This window comes from Giraffa tippelskirchi, chromosome 10, assembly GCF_054371585.1.
Source record: "Giraffa tippelskirchi isolate mGirTip1 chromosome 10, T2T-mGirTip1v1.2.pri, whole genome shotgun sequence".
NCBI lineage: Eukaryota > Metazoa > Chordata > Mammalia > Artiodactyla > Giraffidae > Giraffa > Giraffa tippelskirchi.
This window is the reverse complement of record NC_137284.1, coordinates 156,315,862-156,343,000: the sequence shown is the minus strand read 5'-3', so window position 1 is coordinate 156,343,000 and position 27,139 is coordinate 156,315,862. Positions and strand designations below refer to the sequence as shown.

At 45.0% G+C, this 27,139-nt stretch overlaps 1 protein-coding gene and 1 non-coding gene across 24 annotated transcripts in view; one reads left to right on the top strand and one right to left on the bottom strand.

Annotated features, from left to right (window-relative positions):
* PRKAG2 (protein kinase AMP-activated non-catalytic subunit gamma 2) overlaps nt 1-27,139 on the top strand; it is a 299,855-nt gene that overhangs the window by 217,870 nt on the left and 54,846 nt on the right. For 16 of the 23 annotated variants that reach the window (XR_014066504.1, XM_081533505.1, XM_081533504.1 and 13 more), the window contains one exon: nt 22,157-22,226. The exons of 6 other annotated variants lie outside the window; for them this stretch is intronic. Coding sequence is in view for 16 of the 17 variants with exons in the window: in XM_081533505.1 (XP_081389631.1) it covers nt 22,157-22,226 (70 nt within the window). In the remaining variant the exon portion in view is untranslated. Of the gene's footprint in view, nt 1-21,997; nt 22,227-27,139 lie in introns of those variants that run through there. One more of the 23 variants, XM_081533517.1, reaches the window with a different exon arrangement.
* Nucleotides 13,025-13,097, bottom strand: TRNAE-CUC (transfer RNA glutamic acid (anticodon CUC)). The gene has a single exon. It is a non-coding gene; the product is annotated as a tRNA-Glu (tRNA).

Sequence of the window (27,139 nt, the reverse complement as noted above, 5' to 3'; positions counted from 1 at the left end):
ATTCTTTTCATGGCTGAATAGTATTCCATTTGTGTGTGTGTGTGTGTGTGTGTGTGTGTGTGTGTATACATATACCACATCTTTTTCCATGTCTCTTGATGGACACTTAAGTGTTAGTCGCTCAGTCATGTCCAACTCTTTTCGACCCTATGGACTGTAGCCTGCCAGGCTCCTCTGTCCGTGGGATTCTCCAGGCAAAAATACTGGAGTGGGTAGCCATTCCCTTCTCCAGGGGATCTTCCTGACCCAAGGATCAAACCCGGGTCTCCTGTACTGCAGGCAGACTCTTTGCCATCTGAGCCACTAGGGAAGCCCCAGTGGACACTTAGTTTGCTTCCATATCTAACCTGTTGTAAATAGTGCTGCTGTAAACATTGGGGTGCATATATCTTTTCTAATTAGTGTTTTTGTTTTTGGATTGTAGCTTTAGTGGGCTCTACTGTGATCATTAAGATTTGCTCTTATAATGATCAAAATGAGTTTCTTATTAAAAGTGCAAAGAAATGCCTACCCCCAAAATCCAAGGTCATTAACCCCAGAGGAGAGGATGAAAGGACGTTTTAACTTGTGCAAGATGGTGAGTTGTTTCTGAGCTTTTGGGTTTTGCTCCCTTGCAGTTCAGCGGTTTTCAACCTTGTTGATCTCAGGACCCCTTTATACTCATGATTATTGAGGACCCCAAGGGCTTATTTTTCGTGGGCTTCATCTACTGATTTTTACCATACTAAAAATTAAAACTGAGCAACTTTAGTTATTAATTTATCTAAAAAGATCAATAGTAAACTCGTTACATATTATCATAATTTTTTTTTAATTTTTAAAATAATTTTATTTATTTATTGGTGGCTGTGCTGGGTCCTCATTGCTAGGCAGGCTTTTCTGTCGCTGCGCTGAGCAGGGGCTACTCTCCAGCTGCAGTACTTGGGCTTCTCGTTGCGGTGGCTTCTTTTGTTGCAGAGTGCGCAGGCTTCAGCAGTTGCCACACGTGGGCTCAGTAGTTGCAGCTCCCAGGCTCCAGAGCACAGGCTGTTAATAGTTGTGGAGCACGGACTTAGTTGCTCTGCAGCACGTGGGATCATCCCAGATCAGGGGTCGAACCCATGTCTCCTGCGTTGGCAGGTGATTCTCTACCACTGAGCCAGCAGGGAAGCCCCTCATAAATACATTTTTAATAATAAAAAAAAATAATGAAAAGAGTGGCATTGCTTTACATTATTATGAATCTTTGTAATGTCCGGTTCAGAGACAGTGGGATTCTCATACTTGCTTCTGCATCCACCCCACTACCATGTGTTGTTTTCGTGGAAGTACGTGAAAAAAAATCCAGCCTCACACAGACATATAGTCGGAAAAGAGAGGAACATTTTCTTTTTCTTTATTTATTTAGCTGCTCTGGGTCTTAGTTGTGGCAAACTTGTATTGGTGGCATGTGGGATCAGTTCCTGACCAGGGATCAAACCCAGCCCCCCTGCACTGGGAGCACAGAGTCTTAGCCACTGGACCAGCAAGGACGTCTGAGAGGAGGAAATTGTGAGTAGTCTTCTTGACAAGTAGTCGTTTCTTAAAAGTTAGTTGCAATGTGGAATCTGAAACCATATTAATGAATTTTCACCATCTATTTCATAAAGTCTGTTCTATCACATTAAAATCTGCCCTTCTGTCTTGCACTTTGAGTGAATCTTTAACCCATGAATGATTTTGTAACATCATTCGTTGGTCATTTGGAAAATATCAGGTCAATGGTTTATGCAGATCATCCAAATGTTGGCATGTTTCATTCCACAATACCCAAAAAAGCAAAATCACATTTATTAATGACACCACCAGCCTTCCCGGGAAGACTTCCCACTAAGTGGTGGGAAGCTGTCAAGCTCATTGTAGCAGATACGGCTTCTCCAGAATGCCCATTTTTCACTTGAAAACTCAAATGTATCATTGGCAACAACTCCCGTCACTTGTTTTCCTTGAAGCGACAGACTCACCTCGTTCAGTTTGGACAAAACGTCTTTCAGACACCCACGTCTGAGAACTCACGGTTTTTGAGGTTTTCAGTGTTTTATTTTAAAAGGCAGCTCAGTCCCACAAGAGACTTTGCTCAAGAGCATTACCGTATACAGCATGTGACGAAAAGTGTTCTGTGTGTATTTCTTGTTTCATGACTCAGAATACTAACAAGACTAACTCTCGAGGGTCGAGAGTTAATCAGAAGACACTTTGCTGCACTAACAAGGACGATCTTAGGAGAAAAGGCTTTTGCCCTGGAGCAGAAGTTTGGTTAACTTTGCAACTGCCTTGCTGTGCATTTGGGGGCGAGGGTCTCCCAGGGACTGACGAGAGGGGGCACACACAGCAATAGCTGAAAATCACATGATGCCCTAGGGTTACCGTGAGATGGTGTGTCCTTGGGGGCTCTCTGAAAAGGTTGCTTGACCCTCAAGAGTCCTCTGACCACACTTTGAGACAATTGTAGGCCCTTCTGTAATCCACGGGTCCCTAGGATGGCTAAATGACAGACTGCTGAGCCTCAGAGGGTTTACGAGCATAACCTCATCCTCAATTCTGGTCCCAATCTTAACACACAAACCATCCCCTAGAGAGAATGTTCTCTCCACCACCCACTTCCCAGCAGGAAAATAGTGAACCATTACCACTCTTAAGTTCTTGATGTTCAGGGAAAAAGTAGAAGTACTAAGTAGTCATTATTCTTTACTAGTGTCTGTCTGTCTGCATTTCCTCCCAGACATGCAGATCTAGCTACCTGAATATATCTTTGAAAAGCACCATCCAGCATGTCAAGGCAGTTTGGTGTACACTAGGTTTTCTGTGGGCTTCCCTGAGGGCTCAGATGGTAGAGAATCCTCCTGCAATTCAGGAGACCTGGGTTCAGTCCCTGGGTTGGGAAGATCCCCTGGAGGAGGGAATGGCAACCCGCTCCAGTATTCTTGCCTGGAGAATCTCATGGACAGAGGAGCATGATGGGCTACAGCCCACAGGGTCGCAAAGAATCAGACACAACTGAGTGACTAACACTTTCAATTTTACTTTCTTTTTAGGGTTTCTGTATTACTTTTACTGTATTCTTTCAACTTAAAAATGAATGAGTTGAAAGCATTTTTCCCCTAGTTTTTCCCAACACTGCCCACTTTTCTCTTGGGTGGAAGGAAATTTGACCATTGCTCAGTTCAGTTCAGTTCAGTTGCTCAGTCGGGTCTGACTCCTTGTGACCCCATGGACTGCAGCACGTCAGGCCTCCCTGTCCATCACCAACTCCTGGAGTTTACTCAAACTCATGTCCATTGAGTCGGTGATGCCATCCAACCATATCATCCTCTGTCATCCCCTTCTCCTCCCGCCTCCAATATTTCCCAGCATCAGGGTCTTTTCCAATGAGTCAGCTCTTCACATCAGGCGGCCAAAGTATTGGAGTTTCAGCTTCAACATCAGTCCTTTCAATGAATATTCAGGACTGATTTCCTTTAGGATGACCTGGTTGGATCTCCTTGCTGTCCAAGGGACTCTTAAGAGTCTTCTCCAGCACCACAGTTCAAAGCATCAATTCTTCAGCACTCAGCTTTCTTTATAGTCCAACTCTCACATCCATTCATGACTACTGGAAAAACCATAGCTTTGACTAGATAGACTTTTGTTGGTAAACTAATGTCTGTGCTTTTTAATACGCTGTCTAGGTTGATCATAACTTTCCTTCCAAGGAGCAAGCATCTTTTAATTTCATGGCTGCAGTCACCATCTGCAATGATTTTGGAGCCCCCAAAAATAAAGTCTGTCACTGTTTCCACTGTTTCCCCATATATTTGCCATGAAGTGATGGGACCAGATGCCATGATCTTAGTTTTCTGAATGTTGAGCTTTAAGCCAACTTTTTCACTCTTCTGTTTCGCTTTCATCAAGAGGCTCTTTAGTACTTCGCTTTCTGCCATAAGGGTGGTGTCATCTGCATGTCTGAGGTTATTGATATTTCTCCCAGCAATTTTGATTCCAGCTTGGGCTTCATCCAGTCCAGCATTTCTCATGATGTACTCTGCATATAAGTTAAATAAGCAGGGTGACAATAAACAGCTTTGACGTACTCCTTTCCCTATTTGGAACCAATCTGTTGTTCCATGTCCAGTTCTAACTGTTACTTCTTGACCTGCATACAGATTTCTCAGGAGGCAGGTCAAATGGTCTGGTATTCCCATCTCTTTAAGAATTTTCCACAGTTTGTTGTGATCCACACAGTCAAAGGCTTTGGCATAATCAATAAAGCAGAAGTAAATGTTTTTCTGGAACTCTTTTGCTTTTTCAGTGGTCCAGCGGATCTTGGCAATTTTATCTCTGGTTCCTCTGCCTTTTTTAAATCCAGCTTGAACATCTGGAAGTTCATGGTTCACATACTGCTGAAGCCTAGCTTGGAGAATTTTGAGCATTACTTTGCTAGTGTGTGAGATGAGTGCTATTGTGCAATAGTAGTTTGAGCATTCTTTGTCATTGCCTTTCTTTGGGATTGGAATGAAAACGGACCTTTTCCGGTCCTGTGGCCACTGCTGAGTTTTCCAAATTTGCTGGCATATTGAGTGCAGCACTTTCATAGCATCATCTTTGAGGATTTGAAATAGCTCAACTGGGATTCCATCACCTCCACTAGCTTTGTTCGTAGTGATGCTTCCTAAGGCCCACTTGACTTCACATTCCAGGATGTCTGGCTCTAGGTGAGTGATCACACCATCATGATTATCTGGGTCGTGAAGATCTTTTTTGTACAGTTCTTCTGTGTATTCTTGCCACCTCTTCTTAATATCTTCTGCTTCTTTTAGGTCCATACCATTTCTGTCCTTTATTGTTCCCTTCTTTGCATGAAATGTTCCCTTGGTATCTCTAATTTTCCTAAAGAGATCTCTAGTCTTTCCCATTCTGTTGTTTTCCTCTAGTTCTTTGCACTGATCACTGAGGAAGGCTTTCTTACCTCTCCTTGCTATTCTTCGGAACTCTGCATTCAAATGGGTATATCTTTCCTTCTCCTTTGCCTTTTGCTTCTCTTCTTTTCACAGCTATTTGTAAGGCCTCCTCAGACAGCCATTTTGCCTTTTTGCATGTCTTTTTCTTGGGGATGGTCTTGATCCCTGCCTCTTATACAATGTCATGAACCTCCATCCATAGTTCTTCAAGCACTCTGTCTATCAGATCTAATCCCTTGAATCTATTTGTCACTTCCACTATATAATCATAAGGGATTTGGTTTAGGTCATATGTGAATGGTCTAGTGGTTTTCCCTACTTTCTTCAATTTCAGTCTGAATTTGGCAATAAGGATTTCATGATCTGAGCCATAGTCAGCTCCCGGTCTTGTTTTTGCTGACTGTATAGAGCTTCTCCATCATTGTTAGTGACAGACTTAACATTTCCTGTAACTACGCTCCCATTCATATGACTAAATCTTTCAAACAAGAAGTGTCAGAAGGTATAAGCATCTTTTTTCATTATCTAGTCTATGACAATGCATGTGTACGTGTCGAGTCACTTCAGTCATGTCTGACTCTGTGTGACCCTATGGACTGTAGCCCGCCAGGCGCCCCTGTCCATGGGATTCTCCAGGCAAGAATACTGGAGTGGGTTGCCATGCCCTCCTCCAGGGGATCTTCCCTACCCAGGGATTGAACCTTCATCTCCTATGTCTCCTGCATTAGCAGGCGGGTTCTTTATCACTAGCGCCACCTGGAAACTACGATAGAAAATCTTGGCCCAGTACTCACATACATATAGATAATTAAGACAGATTTCTTGAAATGATAACTACCCTCACCAACCTGCAATGCAAAGTGATATTTCTATATTATTTCATTTTAAACTAATTTAGTCCTGAGCCCTTAAACTGCCTTCATGAGTTATGAATGGGTCTCAGTTTATCATTTTAAAACTCTAATTTAGACTTGCGTCCTTATCTCACATTCAATAATATTGAAAAAGAGAGGAAAAAGAAAAGGAAATGGCTTTCATTCTCACCACCTGTTTTGGCCTGTTCCAGATGGAGTAGATGTACTTGTGGGACTGTTCCCAGGGTCGCTTCTTTTTAATACTTCTGATTCCTCTTATTGCTTCAGTAAGAGGACCTCATCTCCCCCACTGAAAGTCTCCTCCCTTTGCGCTGTGAACTCCAGTCCTGGGTCTCTGGCTCTCCATACCAACTCCTTGTCCCCCTGGACCAGTTTTCCCAAAGTGCAGGGAGAGCCACTGTGTTATGCCAGATGATTTCAGGGCAGTATGAGAGTGAACAGTTTTCACAGCAATATATTTGTGAATCAGGGGGGAAAAAAGTCGAGAATATCCAAACTTATGACTTCATCAAATTTTGGCTAGTTTTTTTTAAGTCGGTTTAAATAATTGTCCAGAGACTTCCCTGACGGTCCAGTGGTTAAGATGCTTCCAGTGCAGGGAGTTCAGGTTTGAACCCTGGTCCAGGTACTAAGAGGCTACATGCCACACAGCCAGACATAAATAAACAAATGTATAGTTTGTATGGGGACACGACAGAAATCACAAAAATGGCACCAGAGCTGTGCTTTGGGGCACACAGCTGATGAATTAAACCACCCACTCCTCCTTTCCTGCAGAGCCGCATACCCACAGCTACCCTACTCACATCCTGAAAGGCGCTTCTTGGCCAGGCAATCAACATCTGAGGTTTAACAGCTTTATCCCAGCATTTTCCCTCCTTCCTACCTTAAATAGGCTCATCCTGCCAATTTCCCCCTGATATTCTAGTCTCTTTTCTATTTATTCCCTATTCACTGAAATACCAACCCCAAACTATTTTTATCTCTGTGCTACTCCTCAGACTTGCTGAATTTCTTCATTGTACAGACATCTGAAATTTTCCTGCCGGTTCCCCACCCCCCCCATCCAACCCTCTCCACTCCACGCAGATATTAAAATCTTTTCATAGCACCAAGAACAGTTGGAGGAGATTGACCTTCACTCCTTAGAGCCTACATTTGAAATCTGATTCCACCCCTTAGCTTCTCATGGTCTCTACTGATCTTTCTTTAAATTCTCTGCAAGGACACCCCACCCTCTACAAAGACCTCCTATACAGTACAGGGAACTGTACACCATGTCTTATAATAACTTATAATAGAAAAGAATGCGAGACAGAATAAGAGACACAGATGCATAGAACAATTTTGTGGACTCTGAGGGAGAAGGTGAGGGTGGGACGTTCTGGGAGAATAGCATTGAAACATGTATATTATCATATGTGAAACAGAACACCATTCCATGTTCGATGCATGGGACAGGGGCTCAGGGCCGGGGCAATGGGATGACCCAGAGGGGTGGGATGGGGAGGGAGGTGGGTGGGGGGTCCAGGAAGGGGAACACATGTGAACCCATGGCTGATTCATGTCAATGTATGGCAAAAACTATTACAGTATTGTAAAGTAATTAGCCCCCAACTAAAATAAATAAATTTATAAAAAAAAAAAAAGAATCTAAAGAAGAACCTATATATACATATATATGTGTGTATGTGTATAACTAAATCACTTTGCTGTATACCTGAAACTGACCCAACATTGTAAATCATCTGTGAAAGTGAAAGTGGTAGTTGCTCAATTGTGTCCAACTCTTTGCGACCCCGTGGACTGTAGCCCACCAGGCTCCTCTATCCATGGGATTCTCCAGGCAAGAATACTGGAGTGGGTTGCCATTCCCTTCTCCAGGGGATCTTCCCAGCCCAGGGATCGAACCCAGGACTCCTGCATTGCAGGCAGATTCTTTACCATCTGAGCAACAGAGGGGCCCCTGATAAAAAGTTAAAACCCTCTACTCCACTAAATACTGTTGGCCGCTGTGTCCTGCAGGTGTCTTTCCCTTCAGGGCGCTTGTGCTTGCCACGGCAATTCTCTGAGATGCTCTCCTTTCCCTGCTTCCGTCAACATCTGCCTCAATGCATCTCTTTAGGGACTTCCCTGGTGACCCAGTGGCTAAAGTTCTGAGTTGCCAGTGCAGGGTGCCCGGGTTCGAACCCTAGTTAGCGAACGAAGGTAGATCTTAGATCCCACATGCCGCATGATGTGCCCCCTCCCAAATAGCATCTCTTTAGGAAGACTTCCTCTCAAAGTACCTTAGTATTTGTGTCCACTAAGCAGTTGCTAGGTTTTCTTTTTAAGTACTCTGTAAGTTTTTACAGTGTTACATATGCAGAAATGTACGGTGAACAATGAGACATAATCTTCACTGAATTAAAATATCATCTCCTGAGGGCAGGGCCTGTATCTAATATAATAACCAAATATCACCTAGAATGTTTTGGCTGCAAAGGAACAGAAAATTCCAACTCAGACTGAATTCCTCGTATTACAGATCCAGAGATAGGATAGGCCCCAGGCAAGGTGGGACACAGGCCAGCTCAGTGATGTCACCAAGGACCGAAGCACTTTCTCTCAGCACTGGCTTCCTCTGAAGGCTGGTCCTCGATAGCAGTCAGGGTTCCAGGCTGTCTGTGGCAGGAATAGGGGTGGATGGGGACATGAACACGTGTGGGTGGGCTCTGGCCTCTCCAACCATAAGTCCTTTTCTTTAGTCTGGGATTGAGTCACCATCATGACTTGTATAAGGAAACGGTATACGCTGCAACAAAGTTAGCGGAAGGTGGTAGGAGAGGAACGGACACCAAGTAGGCAACTAACAGTATCCACTACAGTTTAGTACAATCCGCCACACACTGAGGGCTACACGTGGCCAACAATTGAGGCTAAGCTGGGGAATACAAACACAGACACATATATATTCATGTATATCATTACATATGTAATACTTAAATCTTACATGTATACATGTACAGGTTACATACATAACGTCATGCAAAATAACAGAAATGTCTTTTTTAAATAAAGAAACATAAGATGATATATTTACGTAAGAATCAGAGTGTATGAATAATACACTTTACAAATAATAACAATTTACAATGTTGTGTTAATTTCTGCTGCACAGCAAAGTCATTCACTTATACATACATATACACTCCTTTTCATATTCTTTTCCACTATGGTTTATCACAGGATATTGAATAGAATTCCATGTGCTATATATGGACCTTGTGGTTTATCCATTCTATATATGATAGTTGGCATCTGTTAATCCCAAACTCCCAATCCTTCCCTCCTTCATCTCCCCTCCCCCTGGAAACCACAAGTCTGTTCTCTATGCGTATGAGTCTATTTCTGTTTCACAGATAGGTTCGTTTGTGTCATATTTTAGATTTCGTATATAAGCAATTGTCATATGATATTTGTCTTTCACTTATTTCACTTAGTATGATAATCTCTAGGTCCACCCATGTTTGCCGCAAATGGCAGTGTTTCATTCTTTTCTATGGCTAAGAAGTGCACACATGCATGCTCAGTCGCTTCAGTCGTGTCCATCTCTTTGTGACCCCATGAATCGTAGCCTGTCAAGCTCCTCCGTCCATGACATTCTCCAGGCAAGAATAGTGGGGTGGGTTGCCATGCCCTCCTCCGGGGGTCTTCCCAACCCAGGGGTTGAACCCGGGGCTCCTGCATCCCCTGCATTGCAGTCAGATTCTTTACTGCTGAGCCACCCAGGAAGCCCATGGCTGATAAATATCCCATGGTGTATGTATATGTATGTGTGTGTATATATATTACATCTTCTTCATCCTTTCATATGTTGATGGACATTTAGATTGTTTCCATGTCTTGGCTACTGTGATGTGGTTATCTGATTTTAGATAAAGGTGCTAAGGCAGTTCAATGGGGAAAGTAAAGTCTTTTTAGTAAACATTGTGGAACAACTGGATATCAGTATGGGAAAAAAGAATCTAAACCCTTACCACACATCATAATACAAAATTAAACTAAAACAGATCATTGACCTAATGTCAAAGTCAGAATATAAAGTTTCAAAAAAAAGATGTCAAGTCTCTAGGAGGAAACACTAGAGAAAATCTTCACAGTGTTGGAGGAGGCAAAGATTTCTTAAATAGGACATGAAAAGCATGAATCATAAAAGGATGGATTGGATCTCATCAAAATTTTAAATTTTGCTCTTTGAAAAATATGGTAGGAATATGAAAACACAAGCCACAGAATGGACTGAAATGTTCACAATACATGTATCTGACAAAGAAACTGAAACCTAACTATATTTTTAAAAACTTGTTGCATCATCTGTTGGTGCATAACAGATTACTACCAATTAATCAGTTTAAAGCAAGTATTTATACTCTCACACTTTCTGTGAGTCAGAAGTTCAGGCACAGCTTAGTTGGGTCAACTTCCTCCAGGTCTTTTATGAAACTTCAGTCAAGACGGCAGCCAGGGCTGAGGTGTCAGCTGAAGGCTTGCTGGGGAAGGAGCGAGTCTACTAATACAAGAGAAGCCACAGTCTTATGTAGCCTAAGCATGGAAGTGATAGCCCATCACCTTGCTGTGTTTTACGAGAGGCAAGCCACCAGGTGCAGTTCACACTCAAGGGGAAGAAGGACCAGGGTCTTTCCAACAGTTCCAGAAACATTAAGCACTGTGACACATGCTATCTTTTTATCTATTTTTAATAGTCTTCTGTTTTCACTCTTAGTAAATAAGCTTGTAAAATCATATAATTGAACTAGCTTTAAACTATCATTATGCCATTATTTTTTATTGTCTGAGTGAAATTATTGAGGCAAGTATTTCATGAACATTCATAATATAATTAAACAGATGTACTATGCAAAAAAAAGAGTCTCTATGCCACATTCATACAACCCAACATGGACCCAAAAATTCCAATTAAAAAAAATGGACAAAAGATTTCTATAGTCACTTCACAAAAGATGATCTGTGAATGCCCAATAAACAAGATATAAGTAGTCCTCAAGGAAATGCAAATTAAAACCACAATGTAAGAAACTATTATACACCCACTAGAATAACTAAAAATAAAAAAATATTTTAAGGCTAACCATATGCCCAGTCATTCTACTATTTGGTGTTAATTCAAAAGACATGAAAATGTGTCTACACAAAGACTTGACCGTGTATTTTCATAGCATTTTTATTCACAATGGTCAAAATTTAGAAATTTCCCAAATGTCCATCAAACAAGTGAATGGTGATGCAAAATGTGGCACATCCATACACACAATGAAATACTACTCATCAATAAAAAAGGACAAACTACTGATACACTGAACAGTGTGAATGAATCTCAAAATCATCATGTTAAGTGAAATAAGCCAGATGCAAAAGAGTGTATACTGTATGATTCCATGTCTATAAAATTCTAGAAAATATCTATAGTAACATAAAGTAGGTCACTAGTTGCCTGAAACTGTGGACAAAAATAGGGATGAACCACAAAAGAGCACAAGGAAACTTTGGTGGGGGGTGATAAAAATGTGTTGTATCTTGACTGTAGTACTGGTTTCAAGCTGACACAGTTGTAAATGGATGCAGTTTATCATAGGCAAATTATATCACAGTAAAAAAGAGATGTAAAAATCTTTGTCAAAAGGTTGACACACTGAGGTCCTACACGTGTATTTAGCTGCTCTGTGTACCCAGTGCATCCTCATCAGCTACATGGCACCAGAGAGAGTGAGAAAAGATCACAGAATCCCCTGGGGTCAAGCGGAGAGGGTACAGCAGAGTATGAACAGGTCCATTTAACTTTCCTTTTGATCCCGTGACATACACCAAAACGGAACAAAAATGGAAGTAGTCTCAATCACTTCTGTAGCTTTCCGCCAGTTTCTGGCCAGAGTTTCTAGAAAAGGGGGATAAAAGAGCTGGAAAAACGATTAACAGTAGTCTGTTCTCAGAAGGGTTAATAGTTGTAAGGGAGAGAGTAGAGAACAGTGAAGAAAGACTTTATATCATTTGAGGGATTGCTTTATAAGAGGAATATAAATTTCTATTTCTATAAATTTCTATTTCTATTTGTTTTGAAATAGAGGTTTAAAAGTTTATTGCCGATGCAGTAAGAACTGCAAGGTTAATTGAACTGGCTGAGCAATACTTATTTTTTTAATTTGCTAATTATGGCATATTATGGGATAATAAGAGTTGTCAACCTAATAGAAGGTGTTTAGTTCCCCCAGTAAGTCCTGTTAAACACAAACTTGATAAGATTTCAATTAGCAAAAAAAAAAAAAAAAAAATTAATTTGGATTTATTTGTAAAAGGAGAAAGAAATATTTATTCTAGACGCTGAGTAATGAGTTCCACAGATCCAGAATTTGAAGAGTAAACAGATTAAATCTATATATGTTTAGGGTTCTTACTTCGTATCTTTGATGTGAATTTCTCATCACACCAGATTTTTAACTGACTCACCTTTTGTGGTTCTTGGCACATAGCAGATGGTAAATACTTGCTGAATGACTGTCTTCAAAATCTTGACGTGGTCTATTTTTTGGAAGTTAGAAGAAAATTTAACAGAAGCCAGACAAAAAGGATTTTTTGTTGTTGTTTAGTCCCTTTTCTTCATCTCTTATTTTTTTGTCGTTGTTAAATATTTATTTTTATTTATTTATTTGGCTGCACCAGGTCTTAGTTGCACCATGTGGGGTCTTCATTGTGACATATGGGGTCTAGTTCCCTGCTGCTGCTGCTGCTAAGTCGCTTCAGTCGTGTCCGACTCTGTGCGACCCCATAGACGGCAGCCCACCAGGCTCCGCCGTCCCTGGGATTCTCCAGGCAAGATTACTGGAGTGGGTTGCCATTTCCTTCTCCAGTGCATGAAAGGGAAAAGTGAAAGTGAAGTCGCTCAGTCGTGTCCGACTCTTAGCGACCCCATGGACTGCAGCCTACCAGGCTTCTCCGTCCCTGGGATTCTCCAGGCAAGATTACTGGAGTGGGTTGCCATTTCCTTCTCCAGTGCATGAAAGGGAAAAGTGAAAGTGAAGTCGCTCAGTCGTGTCCGACTCTTAGCGACCCCATGGACTGTAGCCTACCAGGCTTCTCCGTCCATGGGATTTTCCAGGCAAGAGTACTGGAGTGGGGTGCCATTGCCTTCTCCGCTAGTTCCCTGACCAGGGATCAAACCTGGGCCCTCTGTATTGAGAGTGCAGAGTCTTAGCCGCTGGACCACCAGGAAGTCCCTCTTCATCTCTTATTTAATGATACCTCTTTTGAAACAGTTTTGAGCTGACTTGTTGAACTGTAGAAATTGGTTACCATACTCTCTGAAACGATTCTGTGGAATAAATGCTCTTTAAAGGAAATCATAAATAAATGTTAGGAAGGAACTAACTTTATACTATCTAAAATTGTTATTTAGAAAACTGTCGAAAGGAACAAAACCTTTCTCTCAAATATAATGATTAAAATTGATCAGAAGGATTAATAGTTATGATGTTAAATATCTTATATTTTAAAATATAGTTTCAGTTTTTATCCGTTTTTTAATTTAATATATCAGTTTTCATTTTTATTTTATAAGTAAATATCTTATATTTTAAGATATAAAAATTTGAGTTTTTACTCAGTTTTTAATAGTTAAGTAGTTTCAGTTTTTATCAAATTTCTACAGCACTTTAAAAAATCAATTGTTCTTACTCAAGAGAAACTAAAATTGTAGAGAGATGGTAAGAGCTGGCAAAGCTCTCCAGCGGTATCCAAACCAGGATGTGCTGTCCACAACCTCTGGTCCTCAGACAGAGTCTATTAAAATAAAAATGCTGCTCCTGTTTCTTAGCACAGTCACTTTCTTTTTCGCAAAATACCAGCTCCAACGCTCAAGGGGAAGTGGGTGTAATTATTTCTAAACAGAAATGAGGTCCAGGAGAAACAAGAGTGAGTGGAAGTAAATCACCCCTGAGCCCATTTATGCTGTTAAAATCATCTGCTTACCCACTGTGTTTTCAATTGATTTGCTAATAATGAACAATTCATTTCACCCAAGTATTTTTGCAATGCCTACTATGTTTCAGGCACAGGCGATATAAAATCAAAGAGAGTCATTTTTTCCCCTTCAAAGAGTTTATGGGATTTAGGGGAGGACAGAAAAGTGAATCCCAGTCTCACGCTACGTGCCTTATAGAAGCTTGTGGGTTCAGAGAAGCAATTCACCAGGTAAGCTGTTAGAAGAGGTCAAGAATCAAGAAAAGCTTCCTGGTGAAACCTGAGCCGCTTTCTTAAGACTCATTCTTTTTTTTTTTTTTTATAGGCAAACCTTGAATTTATTTTAGATCGCTTTTTTCAAAGAAAAATTCCTAATGGAAATTTTCTTAAATTCAGATCCCAGAGAAAAATAGAACCAAATGATAAAACCTCTGATGAGTATGAGGGTTGATATATCTTTTTTTTTTTTTGGCCCTGCCCCACACCTTGCAGGGTCTTATTAGTTCCCCAACCAGGGATCAAACCCTGGGCCCAGGTAGTGAAAGCTCTAAGCGCTAGACCACAGTTTTCATTTTTTTAATATTTATTTATTTGAGTGCTCCAGGTCTTAGTTGCAGCATGTGGGATCTAGTTCCCTGACCAGGGATCGAACCGCAGCCCTCTGCATTGGGAGTGTGGAGTCTTAGCCACTGCACCACCAGGGAAGATCCAAAAAGTATATACTTTTAGCATCTTTTTTTTTTTCTGGACTAGTTTTTAATATGACTAAAAAGTTTTTCTCATCTTTAAGACTCAGAAAGGAGTGAGTAGGACCTAGCCCAGTGGCAGAAGTAGGAAAGGAGGGCAGAATATTCAAGCCTTGGGGCTCCAGTGTAGGGGACGCAGAGGAGATTGGCCAGAGAAGGTAAAGAAATAAAATGACCAGGTCCTGCTCAGGGCTGGGGAATTGCATGACATCCCTAAAGGGTCCTGAGAATCACTGGGTGGTTCTAAACAGAGTAACAAGAACAAGTCTGTGTTTAAAAGGAGCCCTGACTCCAGGGTAGGGAATGGACTAGAAAAGGATGAGACAGGAGAAACCAGAGCTGTTCCAACAACCAGGCTCACTGAGGAGTGTGATGGAGACAGACACCTGGGATAGCCTCCAAGGATGCTGAGACAAAGTGAGAGGACCCAGGGACCATTTGAGATGGATGAGTTTGAATTGCCTGTAGAAAATTAAAATGCAGATGACCAGGAGGCAGTCTAGAGCTCAGGAGAACTGAGGGCTTGTGGCTGAGGCTTGAAGGCCAGCAGCACAGGAGTGGGGGTGAGGCCTGGCTAGGGAGCGCAGAGTGGGAAGTAGAAGACGGTGCATGCACATCTCCTGCCCGCACTGGGGGCAGTTCCTATCCCCCCTTTGCTTCCACACGGAGGACGTCTTTGCAGAAAAGCAGAGCGGAAGACAGTGGGAGGGGGAGAACATCGAAGCTGCTAAATTATTCAAGAGCTCCTTATCCAGTATTTAAGTTTGATTGATTTCTTGCAGTAGCTACTTAGGATTTTTTTTTAAAGGCAAAGTGAACTCACATCCGACCTCATTGCATACAGGAAAGCTTTTTGGGCCATTGTTTTATGATTAAGTTTTCAGGCTGGCGTTTGCCCTTCCGACAATCATTCAAAACACTGGGCACAGTTATGCAAGACGGTCCTTAATAACTTAGCATTTTGCAGCAACCAAAAAGTCACACTTGTAAGGGCTCCATGTTTCTCAGGCATTCTTTCAGTAAAGTTCACCTCTGCTCCCTCCCATTGCGCTGAAGTCCAGTAAGCCCAGACTGGCCACAGAAGCGGATGGTATAACAGAAATTCCGCAAATCTACACGAGGTCTAGGGAGGGAAACCCGGCGCCTCTCTAGCATGAGAGGTGCCAGGTATGGGGTCGCATCAGTCCGAGCCCCTTTTCTTTGCATGCACAACATGGCCCGAGCCCTCCCTCTCTGCTCTCCACCCCCCTCCTCCGCCGGCTTCCCCGCCTGCCTGAAATAGCTAAAATTAAGTCTAGCGTGTAAGTCTGTTGAGACTTTAAGAAAACATCACCGCTGAAAGGGCAGCCGACAACCACCAACTTCAGATGATCTGTCCGAACCCATCCATCACTCATTTCAGCCTGCCGACATGTCCGTGCACATCTGAAAAGCGTCGCGGGCCTTCACGTCCCTGAAATTGACCTTGTGTGTCATAAAGCAGAGTCATCTGCCTCCTTCTGGTATCCTCTGACTGCATGCCTTTTGAAGGACGAAAGCGTGAGATGTCTTACAAAGTGAAAAAATAACCTGTGGAAATAAATTCAGTCTCACTCGTGTATTTGATAGAGACATTATTTTTGTCTACTCCTGTACCCCCACTATCAAGTGCACTAAAAGTAAGAGACTCACGTTAATTTGTCTCCATCTCTATTCTCCACACATGTTGACAGTCATAGGCACAGGACTTTTGGGTCTGAGGACCAGTTTTGCGGAATTCACAGCATCCAGAAACGCGTACTCCCACTGGCTGCACATTCTGCCTCCCAGTAAAGAATTTGTCAGGATTACAGGGAAATTGCTGACGCTCCTATTGAATATCAGTGAGGGATTTTTTTTTTTTTTTAAGTATGCCAAACTGACTGCAGGAAATTGAAATGTAGGCTTTTCCAAAGTCAGGACGATTGACGTCTCCACTAGGTGCTACCAAACTTTTTTTTAATTCAATTTATTTTGAGATTATTGTGGATTCACATGCAGTTGTAACAGATAATACAGAGATCCTGCGTGCCCTTCACCTAGTGTCCCCCAGTGTAACATCTTGCAAAAACTACAGGACAGGAGAAATCGGAACCTTCATACATTCCTGGTGAAAACGTAAAAAGGTGTAGTCACTGTGGAAAACAATTTGGCGGTTTCTCAAACTGTTAAATATAGAGTTGCCATATGACCCAGAAATTCCATTCCTGGATCTACACCTAACAGAAATGAACACGTATGTCCACACAAACCATGGCACATGAGTGTCTGTAGAAGCAATATTCATATTATCACCCAAATATCCAGCAACTAATGAATGGATAAATAAAAATGTAGTCTATCCATTTGATGGAATATGATCCAGCAATAAAAAGAAATTAAGGGTTGATAAATTTTACAACATGGATGAATCTTGAATGCATTATGCTGAGTGGAAGAAGTCAGAGACAAACACATATTATATGATTCCATTTATGTGAAATGTCCAGAATAAGCTAATCTATAGAGTCAGAAAAGAGATCAGTGGTTGCCTAGGACTGGGCGTGGGGGTTAAGGAGGTTAAAGACAGCGATGGGTACAGGGTTTGCCTTTGGGATAATGAAAGTGTTGTAAACAGAGATGGTTGCACAACCCTGTGCATGTACTGAATCATATTTTATGGTACATGAATCATATCTCAATAAGATTTTTATAACATTTTCTTCCTTTTATACTTATTTATTCATTTAAGTCTTGGTTGCACTGGGTTTTTGTTGCTGCACACGCACTTTCTCTAGTTGTGGCAAGCAGGGGCTACCCTCAAGTTGTGGTGCTTGGGCTTCTCAATGCAGTGGCTTCTCTTGTTGTGGAACACAGGCTGTAAACACTGGGCCCAGTAGTTGCGACTTGCTGGCTCTAAGGTGCTCGGGCTTCCATAGTTGCGCGTAGCACATGGGCTCAGTAGTTTGGGCTTGAGAACTTAGTTGCTCGCCAGCATGTGGAATCTTCCCGGACCAGGGATCAAACCCATGTCCCCTGTGTTGGCAGGCAGATTCTTATCCACTGTACCACCAGGGAAGTCCTCAATAAAGATTTTTTTCTAAATGAAGCCCAATTGTCATTTCCTCCACACAATTAAATCAGCTTGGCTTGACTTGTGGGTGAAAATACAATATGATATCACAAGCAGACCTCAGATATGCAGATAACACCACCCTTATGGCAGAAAGTGAAGAACTAAAGAGCCTCTTGATGAACTCCCTTGGACTGCAAGGAGATCCAACCAATCCATCCTAAAGGAGATCAGTCCTGGGTGTTCATTGGAAGGACTGATGTTGAAGCTGAAACTCCAATACTTTGGCCACCTCATGCGAAGAGTTGACTAATTGGAAAAGACCCTGATGCTGGGAAGTATTGGGGGCAGGAGGAGAAGGGAACAACAGAGGATGAGGTGGCTGGGTGGCATCACCGACTCGATGGACATGGGTTTGAGTGGACTCCGGGAGTTGGTGGTGGACAGGGAGGCCTGGCGTGCTGGGATTCATGGAGTTGCAAAGAGTCGGACACGACTGAGCGACTGAACTGAACTGAACTGAATGGCTAATGATGCTGGCTGTATTTTCATGTGCTTATTTGCCATCTATACATCTTTTTCAGTGAAAAGTCTCTTTGTATCTTTTGCCCATGTTCTGACTGGACTGTTTTCTTTTTCTGTATTGAGTTTTGAGAGTTCTTTACATATTCCAAATACTGGTCATTTGTTGGCTTTGTGGTCTGCAAATCTTTTTCTCCTACTCTGTAGCTTGTCTTTTTATCTCTCAACAGGCTCTGTCATGGGGCAAACATTTTAAATTTTAATGAGGTCCAATTCATTAATTTTTTATTTTACGGCTCATGCTTTTGATGTCAGATCTCTTTGTTTATCAATAGGTCACAAAGGCTTTCTCCTATTGTTTTTCTAAAAGTTTCATAGTATTACATATTTATAAGTCCTTGATCCAATTTTAGCTCATTTTTGTATAAGGTGTGAGGCTTACATTAGGGTTTTTTGCCTGTTAATGTCCAATTGCTCCAGCATCATTGTCTTTGCACCTTTATCATACATAGATTTGCAGTATTTATGTGGATCTATTTCTGTATTCTCTACTTGTTTCTATTGATCATTGTGTCTATCTCCCTGCCAAAACCACACAGTCTTGATTATTATAGCGCTGTAGTAAGCTTTATTTTTTGTACTAATAATTATCTTTATCTGTTTGGCTGCACTGGGTCTTTGCTGCACACATGGGCTCTCTGATCTTTGCTGTGGCACCTGAGATATTTAGTTGTGGCGTGCAAACTCAGTTGCAGCATGTGAGGCCTAGCTCCTTTACCAGGGATTGAACCTGGAACCCCCTGGATTGGAAGCCAAGAGTCTTAGCCACTGGACCACTAGGGAAGACCCTGTAGTAAGCTTTAATATCCATAGAGTGACTCTTCCCACTTTATTCTTCTTTTTCAGGCCTGTGTTAGCTTTGCCTTTCCATGTAAATGTTAGAAGCTTGTCTTGTCTATGAAAAACCTGGTTGGGATTTTGATGGGCACTGCATTCAACCTGGAGATCAGTCTGGAGGGAGAAATTATGTCTTTACTATGCTGAGTTTTCCTATCCATGAACATAAAGTACCTCTCCACTTATTTTAGTATTCTTTCATCCACACATTGTAATTTTCAGCATACAGATCTTGTAACATGTTCTCCCAAGTGAATACCTAAGTATTTTTCTTTGTGGTGATCGTGAATAATGTTTGTTTTTCTTTTAATATTTATTTATTTAGCTGTGCTGGGTCCTAGCTGTGGCACGAGGGATCTTCAGTCTCCAGTGTGGCAGTATGTGGGGTGTTTAGTTGCAACATGTGAACTCCGAGTTGTGGCATGTGGGGTCTAGTTCCCTGACCCAGGATCTAGTTTGCCTGTACTGGGAGTGCAGAGTCTTAGCTACTGGGCCACCAGGGAAGTAAGTCCCAAGAATATTATTTTTAATACCAATTTCTCCATGTTCATTGTCAGCATACACAAATATGATTGACTTTTGTGTACTGATCTTGTATCCTGTAACCTTGCTGAACTCATTACTTCCAGTTTTGGTGTTTTGGGGGTTTTGTGGGAGGCTTTTAATTAGTAGATTCCTTGGGACTTTCGATGCAGACAATCATATCATCTGCAAGTAGGGATGGTTTTATTTCTTCCTTTCCAACTTGTATGTCTTTTATTTTTTCTTGCCTTACTGTAGTGGCTGGAACTGCCAGCACTATGTTGAATAAGAACAGTGTGAAAGCAGACATCCTTGTCTTGTTCTGAACTTAGGAAGCATTCAGTCTTTTGCTGTTAGCATGACACAGCAAAAGGTTTTTACTACCTCTTACAAAATTATTTTTCTTTTCCTCCCCTCACATTTTTTAAGGCAAAGATTAAGAGATTGGTAGGACATGGGGGGATCCAGTGGTTAAGACATCATGCTTCCAATGCAGGTGGTGCAGATTCAATTCCTGGTCAGGGAACTAAGATCCCACATGCTACCGGGTGTGGCAAAACAAACAAACAAAAAAAGACTTAAATTGGCCCAACTGAGATGACAGAGCAAAAAGAAGGCATAAAGGTACCAGTACTTCCTCTTCCAGGCTAGGCTTGCAATAATGACAGAGCCAAGTTCCTTGGGGTGGGGGTGGGGGGTGGAGCCTTCACCGGCTTAATCAGCGCTGGCGAGCTAATCTCTTTATCAGGGTGCTTGCACTCTGCAGTGAGCTAAGGGCCCTGCACCTGGGACAGTCATTGGCTATAACACAGGAGAGGGGTGCCTGTCGCCTATCTGGCTACCCTGCTCTTCCAGGAAGCTCTCGGCTGCCAGGCCCCGCCGCCTGCCAACCTGAGCTGGCGATCGGAAAGTCTCAGATACCCAGATCTGGGGTAACAGGAGTGGCCAGAGCCAGATTTAGAATTGTATGTACTTTTTGGCAGTGGCTCCTCAAAGAAGAGAATGAGCTACGAAGAGAGGAAGCAAGAGTTTCATGGCCGGGTAAAACTGACGGCAACACAGTGCATCTACAATACGTGTATTCCAGGGAACAAAAATTGTAATAGGGGACAAAGGGATGAGCTTTTTTGTTGTCTCCGACTCCTCGCTACCCCATGGACTGCATGCAGGACACCGGGCTAAAATTTAAAAGAAAACCGAGCAAGCACACCCTCATCCACACCGCCCTCCGCCCCCGCCTGCGATATCATCTACCCAGGGGTCTTGCAGCCTCCATCCCCCTCTCCCGGGCACGTCGCCCCGCCCACCTCACCCCCACCTGGCTCCGCACCCCTCGGGCCCCACCTCCGGCCGGCCGAGACCACACCTGCGCAGGTTAAACCTGCGGGGACGCGCTTCCGTGGGTGGAGGGGGGAAGGTGAGCGGGTGTGAGCGAGGGGGTGGGAGGACGGGCCGAGAATGAGAAGACCGGCCTCCGCTAAAGGCCGGTCAGCGGCCCCGGCGGCCGGAGGTCCCTGACGCGGACCAGCCCCAAGACCCCGGGGTCCTCTTCCCACGGTACCCTCTCGCCGGTCCGTACCAACGCGCGGGGCCCGGAGGAAACGGGGAGCGGGAGCGGGCCGTTCCACTCGGGATGGGGGGGGCGGCAGGACGCGGTCGGCTTGGGACGGGGAGGCGGGGCTGGGCCGCGCCGCCGGTTCCCTGCCGGGCCCCGCGAGCTGGGCCGCGCCGTGCCACCACCGACCCACCCCCGCCCTGCCAGCCGCGCGGGAGACCCTCTCCTAGCGGCTACCCGGCGCCGAGCGAGGCCGGAGCGCCCAGCGGGGCCGCAGAGCCCGCCCCCGACCCCGCGGCCCCGCCCCCACACACACACACTCCCGCCCACCCAGGCCCCGTCCCCGCGGCCCCGCGGCCCCGCGGCCCCGCGGCCCCGCGGCCCCGCGGCCCCGCGGCCCCGCGCCCCCGCGCCCCCGCGCCCCCGCGCCCCCGCGCCCCCGCGCCCCCGCGCCCCCGCGCCCCCGCGCCCCCGCGCCCCCGCGCCCCCGCGCCCCCGCCGCCGTACCGCGGCCCTGCGGCACCCTGCGGCCCGGCCCCGCCCCTGGCCCCGCCCCTGCGGTCTAGGCCCCGCCCCCGCGCCCCTGCCGTCGTACTGCGGGCCCCCGCGGCCCGGGCCCCGCGCCAGCCCCGCCCCCTGCACCCCAGCCGCGCCCCGCCGCCGTATCGCTCCCGGCCCCGCCCCTGCGGTCTCGGCCCCGCCCCCTGCGGCCGGCCCCCGCTGCCGTACCGCGGCCCTGCGGCCCCGCCCCCGAGGCCTCGCCGCCGTACCGCGGCCCTGCGGCCCCCCGCGGCCCGGCCCCGCCCCCGACCCCGCCCCTGCGGCCCCGGCCCCGCCCCCGCGGCCCCGCCGCCGTACCGCGGCCCTGCGGCCCCCCGCGGCCCCGCCGCGCCCCAGTCTCCCCGCGCCCCCGCCCTCCGCCCCCGCGCGCCCCCGCCCGCGCGGCCGGGGACGAGCGCCGCCGAGCGCATGCTGATCCGTGTCGTCCTCCTCCTCCTCAGGCGGCGCTGGCGGCGGCCCCGGGACCCGCGGAAGCCGGCATGCTGGAGAAATTCGAGTTGGAAGAAGAAGGTGAGTGCCCCCCCACCCCACCGCCCGCCGCTGGATCGCGCCTCCGCCGGGGGCCGGGAGGGGCCGGGGCGCGGGGACAACCGGGTCTCCGCCCCGGAGGCCGCGGGTCCCCGCCGCCCACCGCCCGTCCAGCCGCGGCGGAGGCCAGCGAGGGAGACGCGGGGCCGGCGGAGCGCGTCTGCAGCGGCCGCAGTGCCTCTCGGAGGCGGAATCGAGCTGGCTCCAAGGGGAGCCCGCAGCCCGGCCCTCGGCACGGATGGTCGGTCCTTTTGTCCTTACGAGCCGGACTCGGCTGAGAGCAAGGTGACATGCAGTCGTGATTGTTTGTAATGCCACAGTACGCGAGGAAGTCGCCCCCAAATTATGTGTATGGTCCGTACCTTTAAATAACACACACGGCTTCCCTTTCTGTACTTGTGAAAATATCACCAGCAGGGTGTGTCTTCTTGTCTTAATAGGGAAAGTTCAATAGGAAAACCGGAGGCGGCTCAACGAATGGGGTCTGAGTTCAGGTGACCTGTCATTCCATCGTTTCTGTCGCCTCGTCTCTCACTCACTTTTTTTCATCTTCCTGGCCCCCTTCCCCCTTTCTTCGTCTTACCTGGATGTTATTTCGAAGCTGTGAAAATGTGAGGGGATGGATTTTTTTTCCCTTGGCAGAAATGAATATTTAACATGGAATATGGTCAGCTCTTACCTGAATCTTATTTTGAAACTGAAAATTCGGAGGGGATGCACTTGTTCTTTGGTAAAATTCGTTTTCAAAATGGAATATGATGAGCGCAGAGTTGAAAAAGAACTTTGTATAGGATGTTGGACAATTTGAGGAATGTAAAAGACCTCCACACTGCCTTGTGTTCTTCCATTATTCATTTAGTGACTTCTCTTTTTTTCCAAGAGTATTGATGGAATAAAGCTCCGGGAACAAAGCATGTGCCATGTGGATGCTGTGCCTTGTGCCAACTTTAATACTTCCGTTCATTTACAGTCAGGCAATTACTTAAATAAGCACGCTCAGCCAATATGAGAACGTTCAGTCCACAGTATTAGGCCAGGGCTTAATTTTTTAGGCCTACGTTTATTTTACCTTTTAGAGTTCCTGCATTTCACAGACCTGTTATCCAGAAGATAATGTATTCATAGTAATTATCATCAAAAGTCTGCAGCCATATTTACTATTAACAAGCAGTTACATGATACATTTCAGAATTTTACTGGGACTTAATTTTCATTCTATCTTACTGAAAAATAATCCAGTGTCTTAAGTAAAATCCACCTCACTATTCCTCGGTTTTATTGCATTACAGGTCAAATTTTGGGCATTGTCCGAAGGGCCCCCCCCTTTCCATTAAGACTATGAATGTTGAAATCATAAGAGTTTTCTTTGTCCCTGATTTTAGTAACAATGGGAGTCCATTACATTTTCATCATTTTGGCATTTACATGGAAGAAAAAGGGAAGGAGAGTAGATGCTATTAGAGAGGTGCTGTAGTTATAGTTAGGGGCTTCCAAAGTGGTTCACTGGTAAAGAACCTGCCTGCCAATACAGGATATCTGGGTTCAATCCCTGAGTCGAGATGAGCTCCTGGAGGAGGAAATGGCAACCCACTCCAGTATTCTTGCTGAGATAATCCCACGGACAGAGGAGCCTGGCGGGCTGTAGTCCATGGAGGTCGCAAAGAGACTGATCAACTGAGCACACACACACACCCACATAGTTATTGTTAAGAGCATAGGCCCAGCTTCAGATCCATATCTTAACTTATTAAGCTGTGTGACCTTGGGCAAGTTACTTAACCTCCCTGTGCCTTAGTTTTCCCGTTCATAAGGAGCTAATATCAGTGTTTTGAGGATTAAATGAGATAGTCCATATGATGCTATTTATATGTATTTACACTGTAAATCCACAGTAAGCACTGTGTAAACGTTACTGTTAATTTTAAGCACCATTCACTACTGTACTGAACTCATGGACTTTGTAAGTTTTTATCAATGAATCTTCCATAGAGATTCTTCTCAACACAGGTTAGGTTTTTTTCCTTACTTGAGATTTATTAATTATGTTACATTTTTCAAAGCAGATATATAAGCCTTTTCTCTTTTGCATTGTTTCTGCCAATGGAGTGATTGTAAAATGTTAAACCTAAGCATCTAAGAAAAGGAATTTCCCATTTTCATCCATCAGCTTTTATCTATATTGCTGTCATTACTTTAAAGCATGCTGAACCCCACAAATAACCCTGTCAAACTTTTCTGGATTCTTAAGGAGGCAAAATGTTAAATAGCAGTTTCTTGGAAACTGTCAGCCAGGCTGGAAGGGATAGTGTTGGCGTGGTCGTCTCAAACACCGCTTTGTTTCTTTTGAACTTCAGATTGCTTATTCATCCAAAATACAGAAAAATTGAGTATCAAGCAGAATCTACGTTTATATGGGGGAACAGTGAGTCCTAACAAGACATTACACCTTTAAGTATCCCGTGAGCTGACTTGTTAGCAGCCTACGTAATACATGGCTATGAGTAGATCCTCATTTAATCTCCCAGCTCACTTCCTATTCACCTAATGTCATCCTTCGTGCATTGTGATCTGGAGGCTTTCCTTAGATGGAGATACATTTGGGATACAGGGAGACACTTGATTACTAGTGTTTTTGTTACCAAGTATTTTTCTCTTTCCTAATAGATTATAACAGATACTCTGTTAGAAACAAAATTGGCGGCATTAGTGAAGCTGGAGTCATCTCTTAAAACATTCTTTGCTTCTGGGAAGAAAGAATAAATTGGACCTCAGTCTCCCCGGTGTTGTTGTTCAGGTCCTCCTTTGCCTGGGTTCTGACCCCAGCTGCCCACCCATTTCTTACCCTCGCGCCCTGACAGAGAGACCTTTCCAGAGCATTAATTGACAGCCCCATTCCTTTACGGGAAAAATCTTTACCACTTTTCTGTGTCTATATATAGAATACACGCAGACTTTTCATCTGCAGCCTCACTGCCTCCTCCCAGCCATGCACATGAGGGACTGGAGAGCTTGCTTTCTGTGCATGAGCACCACCGGAGAGCTTTTCAAAAGGCAGATTCTAGTTCTCTGCGTCGGGGAGTGGGGGGTGGGCCTGGGAGTCTGCATTTCTGCCAAGCTCACAAGTGCAGCTGTTGCTGCCTCACAGACGGAGTAATCAGGCTGTAGGACCAGCCTCAGCAATCTCGTTCTGTCAAGAATTAGATGGTCTCGGTCTCAGTCTTGGTCACGACTCCTCAGCCCACCCGGGCCGCCGCAGAGCAGCAACGCTGGCGTTCCAGCCAAACTTTGTTTACAGAAAGAGGCCAGGTTGGGCACACAAGCAGAGTTGGCCAGTCCCCTGTTCTGTGACTCCTTGCGGTCCCAGTGACTCAGGGTTTACATCTTTGGAGGGTGAGACCTTTTCTCACTATGTTCTCCAGCTGCCAGCGTTACCACTGTGTACATCCTGTCTCATACCACCACCATCACAGCTCAGCCCAGGTCTCACCCTCTCAGAGTCCCTCCCTAAAGCCCTTCTGTGCGTGCGTGCTTAGTCACTCAGTTGTGTCCAACTCTTTGCAACCCCATGGACTATACCCTTGCCAGGCTCTTCCATCCATGGGATTCTCCAGGCAGGAGTATTGGAGTGAGTAACCATTCCCTTCTCCCGGGGATCTTCCCAGCCTAGGGATCTAACCCGGGTATCCTGCATTGCAGGCGGATTCTTTGCTGTCTGAGCCACCAGGGAAAACCAGAGCCTTTCTGTACTTCTCCACAATCCCTCCTCCCCGTCCCAGCCTGTGACACAGTGGTGCGCCGTGGGTGCTCAGCGGTATTCTGGTGACTACGCCCAGGGTTTATGGTTCCTTTACGGGAGCAATGGGAGGATGGGATGATTCAGTATCTGCAAAGTGATGAGAGCAGCGCCTAGTGCTCAGCAGTCACATTATGTGTTCGCTTTTCAAACGTTTTATTACATCAGTCGTACCTGTTTGTTTTTATCAAGGTCAACTGTCTAGAACTTATTTAATGACAAGACCAAGCATCGCCGTAAGCACCTGAACACAGCCCTCGAATGCTTTCTCCAGTAAATGATGTTGTTGTTGTTCAGTGGCTCAGTCATGTCCGACTCTTTGCGACCCCATGGACTGCAGCACACCCGGCTTCCCTGTCCTTCACCATCTCCCAGAGCTTGCCCAAACTCATGTCTGTTGAGTCGGTGATGCCATCCAACCATCTCATCCTCTGTCGTCCCCTTCTCCTCCTGCCCTCAATCTTTCCCAGCATCAGGGTCTTTTCCAGCGAATCAGTTCTTCGCATCAGGTGGCCAGAGTATTGGAGCTTCAGCTTCAGCAGCAGTCCTTCCAATGAGTATTCAGGGTTGAAATGTATCCATGATTAATAAACCTATGATTCTGGCACCACGTCAAGAATGTTACAGCCCCTGGAAACTATCTGTGTTATCTCCTCACCCTCCTCTCACCGTTCCAGCTGTCGCAGCCTCTCCAGTTATTTCAGGCTTTCAGTAGCTCACTGTGTGGGTTCGTCCCACTGTCTCATTCTGTCCACTCGCCTCTCCTCTGTTCCCTCACTGTCTGCCTGCTTCCTTCGCAGTCCCCTGTCTGAGCTATTCCTTCTTCACCTGCAAGGAATTCCTCAAAGGATAGTCTTTTCAAGACTTGCCTCCAAACTCATTTTCCTAGCAAGACTGATCAACCTAGTCTGCATGATGAAAACTAGGTAAGAAGTGGACATGAAAAGTAAAAGTGAGAGGGCAAGTAGTAGTTTTCAGCCAGGAGTCTGGTAACCTGAGGCCCCATTCTGTAATGAGGCAGCTGTGTTCTTGGATTATCCTAGTCTCTCCAGGTGTTGTTTGTCTGTCTTGTTGATATTGTTGCTGCTGTGGGTTTTCTCTG